This window comes from Hemiscyllium ocellatum, chromosome 24, assembly GCF_020745735.1.
Source record: "Hemiscyllium ocellatum isolate sHemOce1 chromosome 24, sHemOce1.pat.X.cur, whole genome shotgun sequence".
Lineage (NCBI taxonomy): Eukaryota > Metazoa > Chordata > Chondrichthyes > Orectolobiformes > Hemiscylliidae > Hemiscyllium > Hemiscyllium ocellatum.
In genome coordinates this window covers 29,226,481-29,246,211 of record NC_083424.1, presented here as the reverse complement: position 1 = coordinate 29,246,211, position 19,731 = coordinate 29,226,481, and the positions used below count along the sequence as shown (strand labels likewise).

The 19,731-nt window shown below is 38.4% G+C and overlaps 1 protein-coding gene across 2 annotated transcripts in view; it reads right to left on the bottom strand.

The window, feature by feature from the left end:
• Positions 1–3,043: 3,043 nt before the first annotated feature.
• The window catches only part of mlxip (MLX interacting protein), a 118,859-nt gene continuing 102,171 nt past the window's right edge, over positions 3,044–19,731 (bottom strand). For both annotated transcript variants that reach the window (XM_060843641.1, XM_060843642.1), the window contains exons 13-17: positions 18,823–18,939; positions 17,167–17,294; positions 14,585–14,708; positions 12,888–13,017; positions 3,044–4,656 (exon numbers count right to left, since the gene is read on the bottom strand). In XM_060843641.1, coding sequence (XP_060699624.1) covers positions 4,535–4,656; positions 12,888–13,017; positions 14,585–14,708; positions 17,167–17,294; positions 18,823–18,939 — 621 coding nt within the window. In that variant the 3' untranslated portion in view covers positions 3,044–4,534. The remainder of the gene's footprint in view (positions 4,657–12,887; positions 13,018–14,584; positions 14,709–17,166; positions 17,295–18,822; positions 18,940–19,731) is intronic.

The following is a 19,731-nucleotide window of genomic DNA, read 5'->3' as shown; positions in this document are numbered from 1 at the left end:
TTGTGGCTTTTGCCTCCACTAATAAATCTATAAATGTTTTTTGAAAGAGTCATCCTTAGAAGGGCAGTACTTACACGAAAGCAGAGGTACGCAGGTTTTTTTCTGGACCAGAAGAAAGTGTGGAGTGGAGTTGGTGTTGGGACTAGTAGAAACTTGGACTTGGGTGTGCAAGACGAGGACATGAAACTCGGAAATGCAGATAACAAAGAGGTTAGTAGGGCTTAAAGAAGATATTGACAGATTGATGAAATGGGTAGACATATGGCCGATTAAATTTAGTGCAATGAAGTATGTAAGGGTGGGAGAAGTGCGCAGAGGCAATAACTAAACTGAACAATGGGCACAGGAGCAAAAGGGCCAGACTGGATGTAGGTACACATATTTTTGAAGGTGGCTGCAGAAGTTGAGACCATTTGGAAAGACATGCAAAATCACTGTCTTTATAAATAGCGGTAAAGAACACAAAAGCAAAGAATAAAAAGAAAAAGCTGGAAATATTGCGTAAGTCAAGCAGCATCTGTGAAAAGAAAATCTGTAGAAATAGATGTGGGTTTTAAGTAAGAGAGATGGGGAGGGAGGTAAAATAAAAGGGAAGGCCTGTGATTGAATAGAAGGCAAGAGAGAATAAATGACAACAGGAATGATGGTGCAAAGTACATGAACGTTTGGTTGAACAATTTTGGATTATAGTCACTGCCTATTTTTTGGACAGCAGATACAGGTAATGATTTTGTCATGCCCATTTATACTTCCTCCAGACCCACCTTTTGTTTCTCTATCCGATTACCACCTCCATTTATCCTTCCATGTAGTTATTTAATCTCTCTTGCTTTTTCCCATCACAGGACCGTGCCTTTTGCTTTTTCCTCCACATCTTCTCTGTCATTACTTGCTTAAAACTGGCAACACCTTTAATGACTTCTCCCCAAAATGAAAAACATTGACCCAGGTGGTTAAATTTTCTTCTTTACCACAGGTTCGACATAATCTGTTGAATATTGCCAACATTTTTTGTTTTTAATGTCAGATTTACAGTATCTACAGTATTTTGTTTTCGAAGTGCGGAATGTTTACAAGGTAGGGTCTACAATGATATTATGTCCAATGCCACATATTGGGAAAGACGTCAAAGTCTTAGACAGGATGCAGAGAAAAGCTACCAGAATTATACAGGGGCTGAAAGTACAGGTACACAATCCTTGATCCAAAATGCTTGGGACCAACTGGTTTTTGGAATTCAGAATTTTTCGAATTTCAGAAACAGTGACAGTTTGATGGTGAATTTTTAAAAAATCTTACCAAACAGCAGACACACTGAGTAAAACGGGCCCTGAGACTGAATTGAGGCCTGCTACTGCCAGGCCATGCCCCCCCAAATTTTGCACAAAATTGCATACATAATCTAGTTTGAGCATGTAACCAACACTTTGTTTCCAATGTCTAATCCAATACAACCACATCACAATTAAGGTTTCTGCCAAATCATTACAAAAACATAACTTATTCTTTAAAATGAAGATTCTATTTTCCTCAAGGAACATTCAAACTTTTCTAATGAATGGATTTGGCTTTTTTTCCCAATAACACAATGAAGGGGATTCTATGCACTGATGTGAGAAAAATGAGCACCTTTCTACTAGTAACACATTATCTGTTTAACATTTGAGTGACATGCATCGAGTGGGTGTGGAGTTGGGTTAACTGTTTGCTCGCCAAACAACCATGTTCACGAGAAAAAAACTTCACAAAGAAACCTTCGGATTTTGGAGCTTTTCAGATTTCGGATGAAGGGTTGTCTACCTATATTTGGTTAAATGGAGAGAACAGATATTAGGGCTATATGGTAGTGCTCTTCTTATTCTAGTCTTTTGCAAATCATGGATTTTTGTTACTGCATAATTGGAAGCCATAATTTTGGCTCCCTCTAGAATTTTCTCTCAATTCTACTATCTGTCTCCTTTTAATATATCTAAATAGTTCCTTATGTAACCTACTGCTTGGTAATGCTCCATTACATTTGGCATCCTCAGTCATTTTACTATATTGCAAAGATGTATATATAAATGGCAGTAATTATTGACTGCTCTACAAGGTTAAGGGAAAGTTGACAGTCATTTTCAAAACCATAAAGGGTTTTGATACAGTAAATAAGGAAAAAAGATTACAATAGCAGCTCCGTTGGTAACTAGGACACAAACATATAATGCAATTAGCAAAAGAACCAGCTGTATGTGAAGTTGATCTTTTTACAGAGCAAACGGTGATGCACTAAAGAAAGGTGGAAACAGGTTTAAACAGCACTTTTTAAAAGAACGCGGAACAGGACTTGAAAGGGAAATAGTGTAGGGATAAATGGAAAGAGTAAGAGAGTGGATCTAATTGCATAACTCTTTCAATATCCAGTACAGATGAAATGGACCAAATTGAATTTTTTTAAATAGCACAGGAAACCAAGTTAAAATAACATTCAGTTCATCAGCTAGCACTGTACCACATTTCATGACCAAATTTAATATTCTCATTTCCTCTAAAACGCACTTGATTGAGTTCCTCAGGTGCTGTTAACTCTTTGGCACTTTATCCAAGTATGGGCCTCAGACTTTGTTACTCACAGAATGCCAGTGGTGACATCAGAACCAAACACGATTCTGATCCTTACTCAACCTACTCACATTTATAATGATGGCATTTAGGCATGTTCCTAACCCATGATTTCTAATGCCTACTGTGGCTAATGTACTATGTTAGTTATCTGTCACTTCTGCAACCTCGAAGATCTTCCTGATCTATGAACTCAATGTCACAATAGGCAACAATAGGTGCAGGAGTAGCTCATTCAGTCTTTTCAGTCTGCTTTCACCTTTCAGTAAGACCATGGCTGATCTGATTATGGCTTTAATTTTGCACTTGGTACATTTATTCAACAAACCATCTGGAGTTTAAAAGCAAGAAATTTGTTTGTGTACACTGCCTACTGTACGTTTATATGGTCTTAATCAGGTGACCACCAAAATGAAAGTCAAAAATAACAATTGGCTTCTAGTTTATTTAATAAAATATAAATGAAGCTTTAATACATCATGGTTCTAAATAGAAAATGTGTAGATAAGATCAGAAACCCTAAAACAATTATGTACACCAATCAAGTTTCAGATTTTGCACAAAATTGCATACATAATCTAGTTTGAGCATGTAACCACCACTTTGTTTCCAATGTCTAATCCAATACAACCACATCACAATTAAGGTTTCTGCCACATCATTACAAAAACATAACTTATTATTCTTTAAAATGAAGATTTTATTTTCCTCAAGGAACATTCAAACTTTTCTAATGAATGGATTTGGCTTTTTTTTCCAATAACACAATGAAGGGGATTCTATGCACTGATGTGAGAAAAATGAGCACCTTTCTACTAGTAACACATTATCTGTTTAACATTATTTATACCTGTTCACTGGTGAACCAGAACATAGCTTAAATGCAAAAACACTTGCTTTTACACCACTTAAGTATTTTCTTTGGTTCTTTTAACAAAGTCTGCAGTTTCCTCAGGAAGGAGTTGGAGGAGTAATCAAAGGGTTGTATTGAGGCATTAGAGTTGAAGAAAGATTATCGTAAATATTCAAAAACATATTTCCTTTAAGGTGACTCGTGTTAAATTCATTACATTTTGATTTAATAGCAATTTACAAAACATACAGACTGTATAACTTAGGCTTTCATAAGCCACCAACAACAATGCTTTATTGCTGTGCACAGAGCTTGCAGCTTATGTGTACCTGAGTTTAACTATTTTCTTGTTCAAAGAAATGCACTGATCAAGAATGTTGAATTACTAGGGATAAACCTTCTGATTTTTCTTTTGGAAGATGTGTCCTGGTAAACATGCTCATTTCTTAAAAAAAAACAAAATCAACTGAGAGGAAATGTACCTTTCAGGTTTGAAGATAAACTAAATAATTGTACTCCAAACTTGGGAAGCAAACAGAAATTTTGGAGCAAAGGAAATACCTTGAGTAAATAATAAATGCTCAAGCTTCACAAAGAGCAATGCGAAAAGGAGCGTGCATACATTAGCAACAATCTTAATACCATCATCTGCTCTCCTCCCATCCCTGGGTTAACATTATGGAGTTGTGCACTGCATTGATGCTGCTAGTACAGCAGAAAATGAACAAGTACTACTTGAGCCAAAAATGAGCTGAAATGCATCAAACTAGAGACATGGCATCCAGACACTGATATTCATAGATACAGGTTGCCATAACTTTCAAACTAATCATTTGGTGTTAATTGTTGGGTTTACCCTTAAAATCAGAAGGCTTACTGAAGGACAAACATTTAAGACCCAGCCATTCAGTTTAGGTTGTTCAAATATCCAGATCACAGCTTTCCATTTTCTTTAAAGTGCAAAAGTCACAGACAGAAAGAGGGAAAATAGCATATTACTTATGCTTTTACACCAGGACGGTTATCTCCAACCATGAGACTCTCACGTCATCGGAAATGCCACTGCAACACAAGTTGATGCTATGAATCTCCACTGATGTTACTGATCCGGTTTACTGCTTGTGTTGCTTGTTCAGGCATCAGTGATGGATCTGATAAAATAGATGTAGTTGTACTAAGTTTACGGAGCGTGCTCAGTACCACTGAAACAAACAAAAAAAACCTGGTATTAGGTTGATGGTTCATCAAGATAAAACATTCAATCGGATATGAAAATATCGATTCAATTCAAGATTTCCAATGCAGCAGGGAAAAAAAGATTATTGACTGTCAAAGGGCATGTTGACAGTGATAAAAAGTGGAGAAAGAGAAAAACCACACATTCTGACAACATCCCTCGTTGTATAAATTGCTGTGCCTCTTTGGAGGCATACAACCTACTGAAGCAGAAAGTAACAGTCATTCTCATAATCACACCAATGTGTTCATATTTCAACAAAAACACACTGATGTTAACAGAAATATCTTCCCTAGCAAAACTTGTGCAATCCTGCTGAAATCTAAATTCTGTGGTTTTCTAATTGCAGTGGGTAGTTATTAGCATTCTAGTACTGCTCATATTCCACAATACGATAAAGAGTGAATCAGATAAGATGACCTCTCTTTTAAGTTAGTTCTTTTGATTTCAAATCCAACCTATATTGAAAAAGAACCCTTCGGTCCAACCCGTCCATGCTGACCAGATATCCCAACCGAATCTGGTCCCACCAGCCAGCACCCGGCCCAAATCCCTCCCAACCCTTCCTATTCATATACCCATCCAAAGGTTTTTTAAATGTTGCAATTGTACCAGCCTCCACCACTTCCTCTGGCAGCTCATTCCATAAACGTACTACCCGCTGCATGAAAAAGTTGCCCATTAGGTCTCTTTTATATCTTTCCCCTTTCACCCTAAACCTATGATCATTCTTTCCCAGGCGATTTCCTACTAAGAGTTTACTGATTAAACCTTCTCATTAAAGAAGAGTGAATAGCATGTTGCATAGTTGGTTTGATGACCTATCATTCTAGGGAATTGTCTTTGATGCATTACATTAACTTACACTATTCCAACTTGATGTTTGCAAGCTATATTAAGAATAAAACCCTACAACAACTGTGTGCATCAGCTTTGTTACTTTTAGATTCTTATGTCTTGAATAATGATGTATTAGTGAGCCTATAAACTACTCTGACCTGTGTTATATCCCTTTGTTATTTATCATCTCCGCAGGTTCTATTTTGTGATTTGCTGTACTAAGATCCTTCCTCGCTACTGCTGCTCATTAAGGATACTGAGCCTCTCTTCCATTTTGTTTAACTTTTCAAACTATCAAGAACCCTGGAATATTTAGTTTCTAACCCCTTATGATATAACCTCATCTTCATAATGATTATGACATCAACGCTATTAATCTTTATTTGAAACACAAAAAATAATTTTAATTTTAAATTTCAATTTTTACCTTATTCAATAATGCATTACTACTTTTAAGTTCTCTGTCATTTATCACACACTAATCATTGTACTGATCTATATCTTTGACATCTCTCTTTAGGTTTATATGTTTCCCCATCATCCCTTTTTTGAGATTTCAGTCCTATCTACAGCATGACTTACTAAATTCACCAAGTCACTGATCCCTGCACAAGTTAATTTGGGATAATTCCAACAGAATAGCCCTCTCTCCAGAGCATTACCCTGGGCGACTGGGTTGCTAGCCTAGTGATATTAGCACTATGTCACCATCCCTTGACAGAAACCTGACAGAGATGAGCCAATTTAACAAGCATGTCATTATGCATGCTTATCAGGCTTTCATTTGTTGGAACTCCACTTATAGCCTCATCTGATTATGCTTCAGTGGAATGTGTCTCTCGGGCAAACTAGCACCTGTATTATCCTTATTCGCTGCCTGGTTCAGGCCTCTGAAGCCTGGTGTCCCTTCATATGCAGATCCTGTCAGTATCTGAGCTGGTGGCTATGAATGAGAAAAGTGAGCAATGGTGTTTCTGCTTCCTCATTATCTTCCTGCTCTTCCATTTCTTGCTATTACTGTGTGGCCAAGTAGTAGTTCATGGGAATCTGAAAGGGGAAAAGCACGAGGGTAGCATTGCCAGGAGGGTGGAGGTATGGGAAGAAGTGTGTATGCTTATATCAACTGGGGTGTTTCAATTAGAAGAGATAGCGGGATAACAGGAAAGCAAGTTACTATTACCATCATTTTCAACTATTTTAACAGTGCTAGTAGCCAAAGGCTCGGTCATCAATATTCCAATCATGGCCCCCAAGATCTCCTGCACAAGATAAGAACATGCAGCTGTGCACCACCTTGTCCTGAAAGAGGAAGGGAGATCTGGCTGCGAAGGTTGTGTAATATATAAGAATGATGTGGTTACCAAGTTTGAAGAAAATACCAATTTAGAGTGAAGTGAAGCTATGGGCCTGTACAGCAGTGTCAAATGTTGAGGGTGCGGTGAAGTTACAAATCATGACTGAAGGACATTGTTTCGTGTACAGCATACTCATATATCAACAGAGTTTAAGCTTAATAGATTAGTTGATGGGATTAAGGTATGTTCACTAACTTTGACCGCTAGTGTATTGTCTTAAAATTTCCTATGCTGAGGGTTAGCCTGCTGGCATTGTTTGCCACAGCTATCTATGCCTTTTCAAAATTTGCCTGGAAGGCCTCCTGGCTCCTGAAATAATCTCTCTCCACGACCTGCACTAAGATCACTGGTTCAGCATGAAATAATCTTTCAACTCTCATGCGCATGATTAAGGAGCACTCCCTGCATCAAAACAGAAGTAGGCCATCAGGCCTTAGAGGCTGTTTGAACATTCAAATACATCACAGTTTATTTGTGAGACAACTCTGTTTGTTTTCTTTTGTTCCACATCCTGAATATCCTTACCTAATAAAGATCTGCTAATCTCAAAGTCTTGAAAATTCCACAACTTCAGCTGATGTGCAAGATGAATTCCAATTTTCTCTAACCTTTATATTAAAAATGTATTCCTTGATTTCATTTCTGAAGAGCATTGCTCAAATGTGAAGTCTGTGTCCCACGTATACAAGCCTTACAATACAATAGGCTTTCTGTAACCTTTTCATAAAATTCCCCTTTCTTCTGGAGTTGTCTGCCTTGAGGCAAGTCTGACCCACAGCGACATTTAAAATTTGCATCATAGGTAGACAGGGTAGTTAAGAATGCATTTAGCATGCTTGCCTTCATTGCTCAGACCATTGAGTATAGGGGTTAGGACATCATGTTGAGGTCATACAGGACATTGCTGAGGTGTCTTCTGGAGTACTGTGCAGTTCTGGTTGACTTGTTATAGGAAGGATATTATCAAATCGGAGAGGGTTCAGAAAAGACTCACCAGGGTCTTGCCAGGGATGGTGGGTTTAAGTTATTAAAAAAAGGCTGATACTCTGGGAACTTTTTTCACTGGAGTGTAGGAGGTTGATGAGTGACCTTACAGATGTTTATAAGATCATGAGGGGTATAGATCAGGTGAATAGCAAAGATCTTTCCCCTAAGGTGAAGGAGTACAAAACCAGGGGGCAAATGTTTAAGGCGAGTGGAGAAGGATTTAAAAAGGACAAGACGGAAAACTTTTTTATGCAGAGAGTGATTCGTGTGTGCAATGAACTGACAGAGAAAGTTGTGGATGCAGATATAGTTACAATGTTTAAAAACCATTTGGAGAAGTACATGAATAGGAATGGTTTGGAAAGATATGGGCCAAATGCAGATAGGTGGGACTAATTTAGTTTGGGAACATGGTCTGCATGGAATAGTTGGACCGAAAGATCTGTTTCCATGCTGCATAACTCTATAACTCTGTGACATGATCTTCACCACAAACAGGACAAAGAGAGAGATCCTGAACACACATCAGCCAGCAAATATATTTAACTCCATGATGTTCAAAATAATCTGATTCACACCTGGCCTTAATCAACTGACCCGCCCCAAGGAGTCTGAGTTGCTGTGGTGACATACACCTTTATATTAATATTGGAGCCTGGACTTAATGAAAAGTAATGATAGAGGCTCCAATTTTTCCCATCACATTCCTAGCCAGAAATCTCTCCTGTTCCTACTTCCTGCGGACAAAAGGATCCTTTTGATTTGGTCCAACAGTAATTGACATCACACTAGCACTGAAACATACAAGCATATTATGCATTTGTGAGATCATTGGCTGCAGGCAGCATGTCAATCATTCTCAATCAGCCTGTGATAGCAGATTCCAGAATACTGTCTAACATAGTGCTTAGCATTGCTGCCTCACAGCGCCAGAGACCCGGGTTCAATTCCTGCCTCAGGCGACTGACTGTGTGGAGTTTGCACATTCTCCCTGTGTCTGTGTGGGTTTCCTCCGATACTCCAGTTTCCTGCCACAGTCCAAAGATGTGAGAGTCAGGTGAATTGGCCATGCTAAATTGCCCGTAGTGTTAGGTAAGGGGTAAATGTAGGGGTATGGGTGGGTTGTACTTCAGCGGGTCGGTGTGGACTTGTTGGGCCGAAGGGCCTGTTTCCACACTGTAAGTAATCTATTATAATCACATATGGTTCTGCTATTAGATTCTAAATAATCCAGTTGATGCTAAGAATTATAGTGGAAATCAATTTAAGATCATCAGTCAGAATCACAGTGTGATTCATTAGGGTGTGTAACAAGTTACATATATTCGCACACAGGACACTGTTCTTTGGAGACAAAAGTTAATTTGTCCATTTACTTTGAGGAAAGGATTATGGAAACTGTCAATCCCTGCTGTATTTCCATGGCAACATTCTAAACTATTATGGTCTACTTGCCTGATCTGAGTTTAATCAGCTAAGATGGACAATCATCAATTCCCACTGCATCTTCATGTCAACCAAGATCCAACCAAGTGGAACTCTGGTCTTGTGCTGACTAAATTAGGTTCCCTTTTAAAACTTTGTGTTTTAGTCCTGATGAGTGCAAAACAAAAAGCTTTGACTCAGCGTCCCTTTTTAACCAATGTTTTAAGTTCTGAATTTCATTTTTTCTTTCTTGGATTTGAAGCAGATGACTCCATACTAATCTCCATCTACCAGCTTCATAGAATCACTTAACTCATGTCCCTTTGTAACCTTTTACTCCCAAGTCCATGATTTATGCATTTTCTAACTTGGTTACTCCCATCCAAGTCAATATATAATGAAAAGCTAAAGCTCAGCATAGATCTCTGCATGCACCCTATGTAACCTATCAGACAACATTCACTTATCTTGATATTCTTTCTCTTACTTACCAAACAATTGATCATGTCACAAAGTCACAAAAATTTCATTCATTTCGCTATGGATGCAACCTAGAAGTTAAACTCAAACATATGTCCTCTCTAATATCTATTCTGCTGACTCAAAATAAGCTGAATTTTTAATGAGATCTTTAGGAAAGATGTCCAAATGTTAAATTAGTCTAAATCACAAAATACAACTGAGGTTACAACAGAAGTCCAAAACTCTACACCAAATATTTATCTCCTTCAAGTTTGAAAATTTAAACTTTAACTCATTCAACAATTAGGCAGTATACTGGGCACATCAACTCTAAGAACCTGCAATTGATGGAGATTTTCAATTATAGAGCCTACTTTTCATTCAAAAATATAGAAAATATAGTTCAATTCACCAAGTATTTTGATCCCGACTCTTCCAACTCCAGATTTGACAGTTCTGTTGCTACTCAGATTATAGGGGCTTTAATGAGTGGATCAAGACCACAAATAGAAAGTCATTTTCGGTGAGAGTGCACTCAGCTTGCTCAGTTTGAGGGTGAACCAGCTTGGCTGAACCAACAGAACCTGACCAGACAATCCATTGGGATAAAAACCATTTGGATTAAAAATAGCACTGGAGTGGAATCAAATACATCATGGAAAAGGTTTTCAAGAGTTTCTTATCTGCACAGCCGTAAACACAGCTCCTTGGTGAATTAGAAAAAGAGCCAAAGCTAGTTTACAACATTTGTCTGACTTCTGTCAAGCTGCCTGATCTGGGAGAAAACAATTATTTTGTTGCCATAATGATATTACTAATGGAGTCAAGCTAGATTACAAAATACTTTTCTGAACGTGTGAATATGGACATGTTCCCTCATTCCATGGAAATTGTAAATAAGTTAAGCACTGCTGTTGATCTTCTTCCAGAATTTATTCGTCCCTGTATTTCAAACTGCATCTCCACTTGTGAACACAGTAAAGATCACTTAAGTTATTGGGCCAGCACAGTGGCTCAGTGATTAGCACTGCTGTCTCACAGCACCAGGGACCCATGTTTGACACCAGCCTCAGATGACTATCTGTGTAAGTTTGCTTGTTCTCCCCATGTCTGTGTGGGTTTCGTCTGCGTGCTCTGGTTTCCTTCCACAGTCCAAAGGCGTGCAAGTTAGGTGGATTGGCCATGCTAAATTGCCCCATAGTGTCCAGGGATGTGCAGGCTAGGTGGAGTAGCCATGGGAATGGCAGGTTATAGGGATAGGGTAAGGTGGTGAGTCTGGATGGGATGTTCTTCACAGGCTTGGTGTGGACTTGATAGGCCAATAACCAGCTTCCACACTGTAGGGACCCTATGCCTCTATTGCAATAAACCACCAGAAAAAGTATATTTGTCTATGAAACCGTATTGAAGCAGATGACTCTGTGTAAAATGCGTGTTATACGATTGGAGATGCATTCAGACAGAAGGAGCAATCGATGACCAAAAGAAATCTGGAAACACTGTACTTTAGCTCATAACATATGCTGAAAATTCCATGAAGTTTGAGGCAATATAATTAACTTTGGGTGCAGCAGGAGTAAACCTAGGAGTAACTATGACAGAAATTCAAAGCCATCATCTCTTCAAAACAATTCCACAAGATTACTAGTCATGACTGATGAGTCACAAAGTCATGTTTTGAGCCTCAGGAAAAATTTTATACTCATTCAACAGCTCATTTGCTCAGTGGCTGATGACATACTCCAGTGCTTTCCCCAAGCTGGATGTTAAACTATCTCAAGTTACCTTGTTTCTCTCTTGTACCTGTGTTGTACTTCCAATTCCATAATTCAAAAATCTCAAATCTAAGAAGTTTAAGAAAACATCTGCAAATTTCCACATTTTATTATTATCCTAGGATATAAATCATCTGATCTGGGTATATATTTTATTAATTTTCTCAATGCTCTTTTCCTACCGTGAAAAAAAAGAAACATTTATTATCCATTACAGCATGCGGGTTATACCCAACATTAAATCCTTATTTAGCCCAAATTGCCCTCCACCCCTCTCTTTTTCTCAACATACTTCAAAAATCCTCGACGGTTAGTTTTATACCTTTTGCAAACATTGATGCTTGTTCCCTTTTAGTATAACATATTCCTTTATTTGGTTTTTTTAAAGTTTTCCCACCTGGTGGATTTTTACCTTTCATGCATTTGAGAAAGTGTATCTTTCAATTTAATACAATATTTTACCTGTCCGTTGATCAACAATATTCAAACACACAAGGTAATGTAAGGATTGTGGCTTTTGCAAGGGTGTGCTTTTATCATAAGACATCAAAGAGTGCAGTAAACAAAACATCGAATTCAAACTATGTGACCAACACAAAATTTACATCACTGCCAGATTATTAAATAGCCCAGTTTGCTACTGATTACTAAATTTAATACAGCCTCATCTTTTTGACAATTCTAAAACCGATTGTTGCAGGAAACTCCTGAATACATTCCAGAAATTCTGAACCTCTTCTTTTTGAACTACTCTTTCAGTTTATATGGAAATAAGACAATGTCTCCCATCACTGTATCACCATGCTGTTTCAGCAACTTGCTTTGCTGATTTTCATATTGATATAAGTACACTACTCCTGTCAGGCGATCAGTAGAGAGCTGACACAAAATTCTTGCATCCTTTGTGGTCCCTGAGTTTTATCCTTGCTCTTTTCACTGACTGATATTCTGTTCTATTAATGTCGTGGGAAATCTGCCTACAAATATTCCTACAATTCATCCTTACATTACCGCCCTATTCTTTCCAAAGATTCTGTATTACCATCTTTCTTATTTGAATAGTCAACCCCATCTTGACTACATGTCTTGATGGTGTTCTTCCTGTGTTTTTGGACTTAAAAAACTTCTACTTGTTAATGCTCTGTAAATTATGTCCAATCAATTTAATTATTTTATTTTTTATCATTCCAGATTAAATTTTTAGCACACATTTTAGCGCTACTTTATATAACTTTTGTTTCCGTGAATGAAATATTTATATGATTTTTATCTGCTTTTGTATTTAAAGAAGGAAAATTTGAAACTCTGAAATTAAGAGATGATTTACTTCAACCTTATTATAATTGACTTACTTGGTCGAAGAACTGGTAGGGAACAGTACTGATCCAACCATGAAAGTGTTGTCTTGCATAAATCATCTAAACTTGTAGTCACAACTGTATCATTGAAGGAATCAAATAAAGGCTTTATAATTATGCTGAACTGAATAGAGTGTCAAGGATCACAAACTTTTTGTCATTAACCATGTTATAATATTTCATCATTAAACAGCAAACATCATTGCTAGGCTCAACAAATTCAATATTATTTAGGTATTATTCTGAAGATATTTGTATTTGATCATACTTGATAGCAAATTAGTCATATATGAAAGTCATCATAGTCCTCGTGGACCATAGCGCAGCTCTCTCATTACAGAGAGAGAGGTGGGGGGAGAGAGAGAGGGGGGATAGAGAGAGGAGGGGGGGGGGGGGGAGAGGGGAGAATAGAGGGGGGTGTGGAATAGAGACAGAGAGAGGGATAGAGGGGGGGGGATAGAGAGAGAGAGAGGGGGATAGAGGGGGATAGAGAGAGGGGGGATAGAGAGAGGGGGGGATAGAGAGGAAGGGGATAGAGAGAGGGGGATAGAGAGAGAGAGGGGGATAGAGGGGGGGATAGAGAGAGAGGGGGGGATGGGGGGGGAATAGAGAGAGGGGGAGGGAGGGAGAGAGAGGTACACACACAGAGAGGAGACAGAGAGATAGACAGACAGAGAGAGAATGAGAGAGGGGGGAGAGAGAGAGAGAGAGAGAGAGACACACACAAACAGGGGAGATATAGAGAGGAGACACAGAGAGAGAGAGAGAGAGAGAGACAGAGACAGAAACAGAGAAAGGGGGGGAGAGAGGAGACACAGAGAGAGAGAGAGAGAGAGACAGACAGGCACAGAGAGAGCGAGAAAAAGAGAACCAACTGGCAGTGCTTTAACCTGAGGGTCAGCATGCCTCAGGTGAGGATAGAGGTTGAGAACAAGAGTCCTTCACGGTAACCTCAACTGGTGCAGGAATCAAACCTATGCCGTTAGCATCACTCTGCATCGTAAACCACCCACCTGAACTAATTGACCTCCAAATGTGTCACAATTAAAACTAACAAGAAATAGCTTTTTTTTTAAAAAAAGAGTCACGTGGTCCACAGTTTTAAAAATGTTGTTTAGTTTTTGTTCAAACACCGAATGCTGAAAATATTAGGATCATAATAAGATGATAAGATATAGAAGCAAAGGTAAGACATTTGGCCCATTAAACCAATTTCATTCAACTAGGTCATTATTGATTTGATTGTGCCTTCAACTACAATTCCCTGCTTGTCTTCTATGATCCTGATGAAGGGCTTATGCCCGAAACGTCGAATTTCCTGTTCTTTGGATGCTGCCTGACCTGCTGCGCTTTAACCAGCAACACATTTTCAGCTTCTATGATTCTATGTTAATCAAAATTCTGTCTAACTCAGCCTTGAATACATTCAATGGCCCAGCTTCCACTGCTACCTGTGGAACAGAATTCCGAAGCTTAACAACCTTCTGACAGAAGATGTTCCTCTTCACCTGCATCTGAAATGGAGAGAGTAGATATATGGATTTGTGTATGTGCTCAAACAGCTTGTGGAAATTCTCTTTGTTCTGGATATAGCCTGTATTACAAATTCCTTGATGCTTTATGCTGTTTGGGTGTTTTTAGACAAAATGCACCACCACACAGTTTACCACATTTCAACATTAAAAGGATACAATCCAGAACTTCCAGTTCTGAAGTGTTCTTGATTTGACGTACTCATCAAATAATTCCTGCATATGATCAAATCGTTGCTGTGTCATTGGGACACCAGTTGCGGGAAGCTGCTTATGGCAGATACTGAAATTAGGAATGCGTAGTTCCAAGTTACTACCAATTGTTAGGTCAGGTAATTCAAAGACCCAAATCAACCTCTATATAGCACAAAGTACAATGTGATTTAACCACTCAATGATAAAGATTTCCTAAGTTTTCCATTGAGTAGGTGAACTTACAAAGTCAGGAAAAGTCCTGTGCACGATCTCCACTCGATGCAGTATTATGGGAAAGGGTACGAGAATGAAAAATTGGTATTTATCTCCGAGTTAAGAAGAAGAAAAATGAAGCCGAATTGTGCTTCCTAATTATTACCTGCACCTCTGTTCAGAATTGCACCTGTACACAGGTTTCATTGTCAACAGTCCTGTTAGTGTTGCACCAAGAGTCGGCACATTCAAAAAGAGGACAAAAAAACTAAGAACCACTGACCCATGGAACGTGCACTAGTGTATACAGTTGAAGCTGCTGCATCCTCCATGATAGAACAAAAGAAAGCTGAAGTCTTTAATGTATAGAGACAGAATAATTTGGCCAGTAAGGTCAAATATATCTCAGGAGTTTAGCCAAAAAAAATCTTAAAATCAACAGCAAAATTAAAGACAAACTTGACAATGTAAACTTTTTGGTGATGTCAACAGTTAACCAGAATAAATACAATTATAGATTTATAACTGTTACTATACACAATAAAGTGTTAAATTGTGCAATGTAAACATGTGAAGAACAACTGCAATTTAAAAATCTTGCAATCCATCATCTCTGTTACATTTTACCCTGTTTGAAATAGGCAGTCGGGAAAAAGTTTTTAAAATATATAATATGGAGGATACATAACATAAACAACAATTTTTGGGGTTTATAATTGAAAAAAAATACTGTGTTTGAAGCTATGATTTAGAATTCTTTGGAGAAGGTTGACAAAGATCCTAGTCTAGATAACACAACCTTGTGTGTCTCTTGGCCAGTCAAAGATGGAAGTCAGATCAGCAATGCAATCCCTTTGGAGAGGAGGAGACAACAGTCTGCTTGCTCTGGTGTGCAGAGTGCAAACTCACCACCCCCAAGTCAAAGGTTGCTACTGCCAATGGCTCAAAAGAAACAGGAGAGCCATGCAAGCCAGAAGGTCCTGAGCTTGCTCTATTACTTTATAGTTAACTCAGAGAATCATGGCTCAGAGAAAGAAGGCCATTTGGCCTATCAAGTATGTACTGACTTTGAAACAGTAATCACTAAGTCTGAGTGACATTTTTTACCCCTGCCATTCCTGCAAATTTCTCTTTGTAAGGGTTTACCTTGTTCCCTTTCGAAAATTTGAAATGTTGCTGATATCATACCTGGAGGCGTGTGGGCACCATTGGACCCCTTACCTAAGGGTGGACATAGAGTGGATTCCTGAGATACCAGATCTGTCCTCCATGGAGAGGTCGATGAGACTGGACCTCTATTATTTGGAATTTGGAAGGATGAGAGATGATCTCATTAAAATTCAGGAAAAACTGTCTTACAGGTTGTGACAGGGTAGATGCAGGAGAAGGACGGAGTCTAGACCCGGGGGACACACCTTCAGCATTGGAGGCAGACCATTTGGGACTGATGAGGAGGAAAGTTTTCAACCAGAGGTGGCAAATCTTTGGAATTCTCTACCTCATCGGGGCTGAGGAAGTTCAATCTTTGAGCTAGTTCAAGACCAGAGATCAATCCATTTCTACATACCAATAACATCAAAGGATAGGGATAGTGCAGGGAAATGACATTGAGGTAGATGATGTTCAGCAGCGGTTCATTTGAATTGAGGATGACATCTGTCAGGCCAGGCAAAAGTGAGGACTGCAGATGCTGGAAACCAGAGTTTAGATTACAGTGGTGCTGGAAAAGCTCAGCAGGTCAGGCAGCATCTGAGGAGCAGCAAAATCGACATTTCGGGCAAGAGCCCTTCATCAGTCAGAATAGATAAATCTTTGGATGGTTCAGAAGAGATTTACCAGGATGTTGCCGGGAATGGAGGGTTTGAGTTATAAGGAGGGGCTGGACAGGCTGGGATTCTTTTCACTGGAGCACAGGAGATTGGGAGGTGACCTTAATGAGTTTTATAAAATAATGAGGGGCATAAACGAGGTCAAGGGTAGATGTCTTTTCCTTAGGGTGGGGGATTCCAAGACTAGGGGATATATTTTCAAGGCGAGAGGGGAAAGATTTAAAAAAGACTTGAGGGTCATTTATTTTTAATTCAAAGTGGTTTGTAGGTGGAATGAACTTCCAGAGAAAGTGGTGGATGCAAGTACAGTTACAATGTTTAAAAGACATTTAGATAATTACATGAAAAATAAAAGCTTAGAGGGGTATGGTCCAAGCGTAGGCAGGGGAGATTAGTTTAGGTTGGGATTACGGTCAGCATGGACTGGTTGGACTGAAGAGTGTTACTGTGCTGTATAACTCTCTAACTCTATACATTTTAAAAACGTACTGTATTTATACCCACTTGATTGATGCATTAAGCTCCTCAATTTCTTCCCTGAGACGTTTTGCTTCATCCTGCATCTGTGACCTCTCCTGTTGTAGTTTTGCTATGTATTCCACAGTTTTCTGTAGTGTTGCTGCATTGCTCATCTGCAGGAATCATATTAAAATGTTTGGTTAAAATACAAGCAGGGTTAATACCTTTCTGCTAAAAACTGAGAATATTTTTTTCTAAGAAAGAGTAAATGCTTCAGATTGTGATGTTTCAGTTACACCATTCCTTCTTTCTCTCAATTCAAATCTTGCCAGATCTGCTGAGTATTCCCACCATTTTCCATTTTTATTTACGAGTTGATGCTTATTGGCTGACTAGATCAGGTAAGAAAAGGTGGAAAACTGAACAGAGTATTGGGTTGTGAGCATGTTTCTACTTTAAACCCGAGCAATAGTGGGGAAGAAGAGAGAGAGAGGGAGAGGGAAGGAGAAAGGAAGGGATGGAGGGAAACTGCCTGGAAAATTCTATCTGGCAACACAATGATTGCACCATGTGGATCTGACCTCCTTCTCTAAAGAAAGGTGTACAACTCGTAAACCTCTCCACTTTATCCACAAATCTCAAACTGACAAAAAAATTCTATGTTCTGTATTCTAATAGTTACAATCCATGTACAATCATAGGTGTTATGAAGTTGAAGGCATGTACTGTACCTTTCAGAGAGATTGAAGCTGTCCTGAACTGAGAGCTTAGAAACCCTGTATATTTGACTAGGTGGTAGTCCCGAGTGTACTGGAAAATCAAAATTAATTGTTACAACACAGAGGTGAACTCCTCTGTTACTTAAACCCAAACACCAGGAAAAGCTCCCCTATTAATCTATTAAAACATGAGTGACAGAGAACTTCCAAGTTTCACTATTTTAAGAAAATAACATCAACTTATTTTAAACTCTAAAAAGTGAACATTAAACAAATATTCACAACTCTAAGCCCCTCTTTCTGTTAACTGCTTATTACGTGTCTCCAACTCTATAACAATGCACTGTACCAATAAGACACTTATAAAATTACATCAACTTAATTTCGAAACCACACAGCTGTTGTCATCTTCTGTGACATCACTCTCCAGCTGCTGAATCCCCTGGGTCGTCTTCTTTAGTTTTACTGGGAATAGGTTTCATATGAAAAGCTACTTTTGATAGAGGGTGTTTCCTAATTTCTTGGATCTCTCTCAAAGGCAGTTACTTGCTCTCCCATTTTCAAAATGTCTGCATTTTTAGATCCCCAAATTCACATTGTCTCATTGGTTTGATGTTGGCAAAACAATAAATTCAAACTTGATTGGGTTTTAGTACTATTTAACTGATTGGTTAAATTCGAATCGCTGTCGAAACAGCAACCAAAACTCAGGTATCCACATCACAAAAATGTTACATATTTTCAATTTTCCTGTACATTCTGGGACTGCCATCTAGTCATATACACAGGTGCTTATAAGCTCTCAGTTCAGAACAGCATTCACTCACTCTTAAAGGTACAATACACCCCTTCAACTTCATAACAACAGGGAATTTCTGAAACATGTACTTATAACAAGATAAATTGGGTTTCAAACAGTCATTCCTTTTCAACAAGCAATACATCAAGCAAAAGGTGCCATGAATCTAATCAACCAACCTACCGGTTTTATATTAGACTGGGATTTTAAAGTGGTCACTAAACTGTGAAGAGTGTCAAAACCCATTCTGATGTTAAATCGCCTCTTCTGTTCTGCTGAAATGTGGTTCATTCTCAGACTCTGTCAACAAAGAAAATTATATTTTAAACTTAATAGCCCTTAGACAATAAAAGGCTTTCTACGGTACATCACCAGAAGTATATACTGCACTCAAATGTAGGACAAGATTGGACTCACCTATAATACCCTAATTCGATATGAAGAGTAAAATAACAAAATAATCATGAACTTGAGAAGACAGTATTATGGGCATTATAAGATGTAGTCTTTATTCTTTCAGATTTTAGTTTTTGTGAATCATTCCAAATCTTTTGCTTTCAAAAGAAACCCATCCAGGGAAATATGTTCTGAACTTAACCATAAGTATGCTCCTTGCATTAGTATCATAATATAAATTGACAAACTCTATTTTCTCTATATGGGAGTCTCAGTTTTAACTATCATTTCTCAGTGTTCAGGCATACAAAACATCCTATGTAACATACACCGTTTTGAAATGGGTGTCCATGGTTTTAAGGCAACATAAGTATTTGGTAGTTCATGGAAAGAATATAGCAATATTTAAAGCAAGCAATTTTTTGCATTTTCTTAACCATTTCTGCATTGCTTCCTCTTTGTCTTGCTGTTACTCAAGCCTGTCATTTGTCAAAGCAACAACTATAGTATTTTTTGCACATACTGGTTAAATATATATGGATTTCTCTATGTAAATACCCAAACAGAAGAGAACCTGCGTTGGGATAACAAATAGGCCAAAATTATAACAATTGTGCTGTTCTCACATACTAGTGGAGGCTCAGATAACAAACTATAATGTGCAAGCAACTGCTGAAAGTAAAGACCCCTCATGCA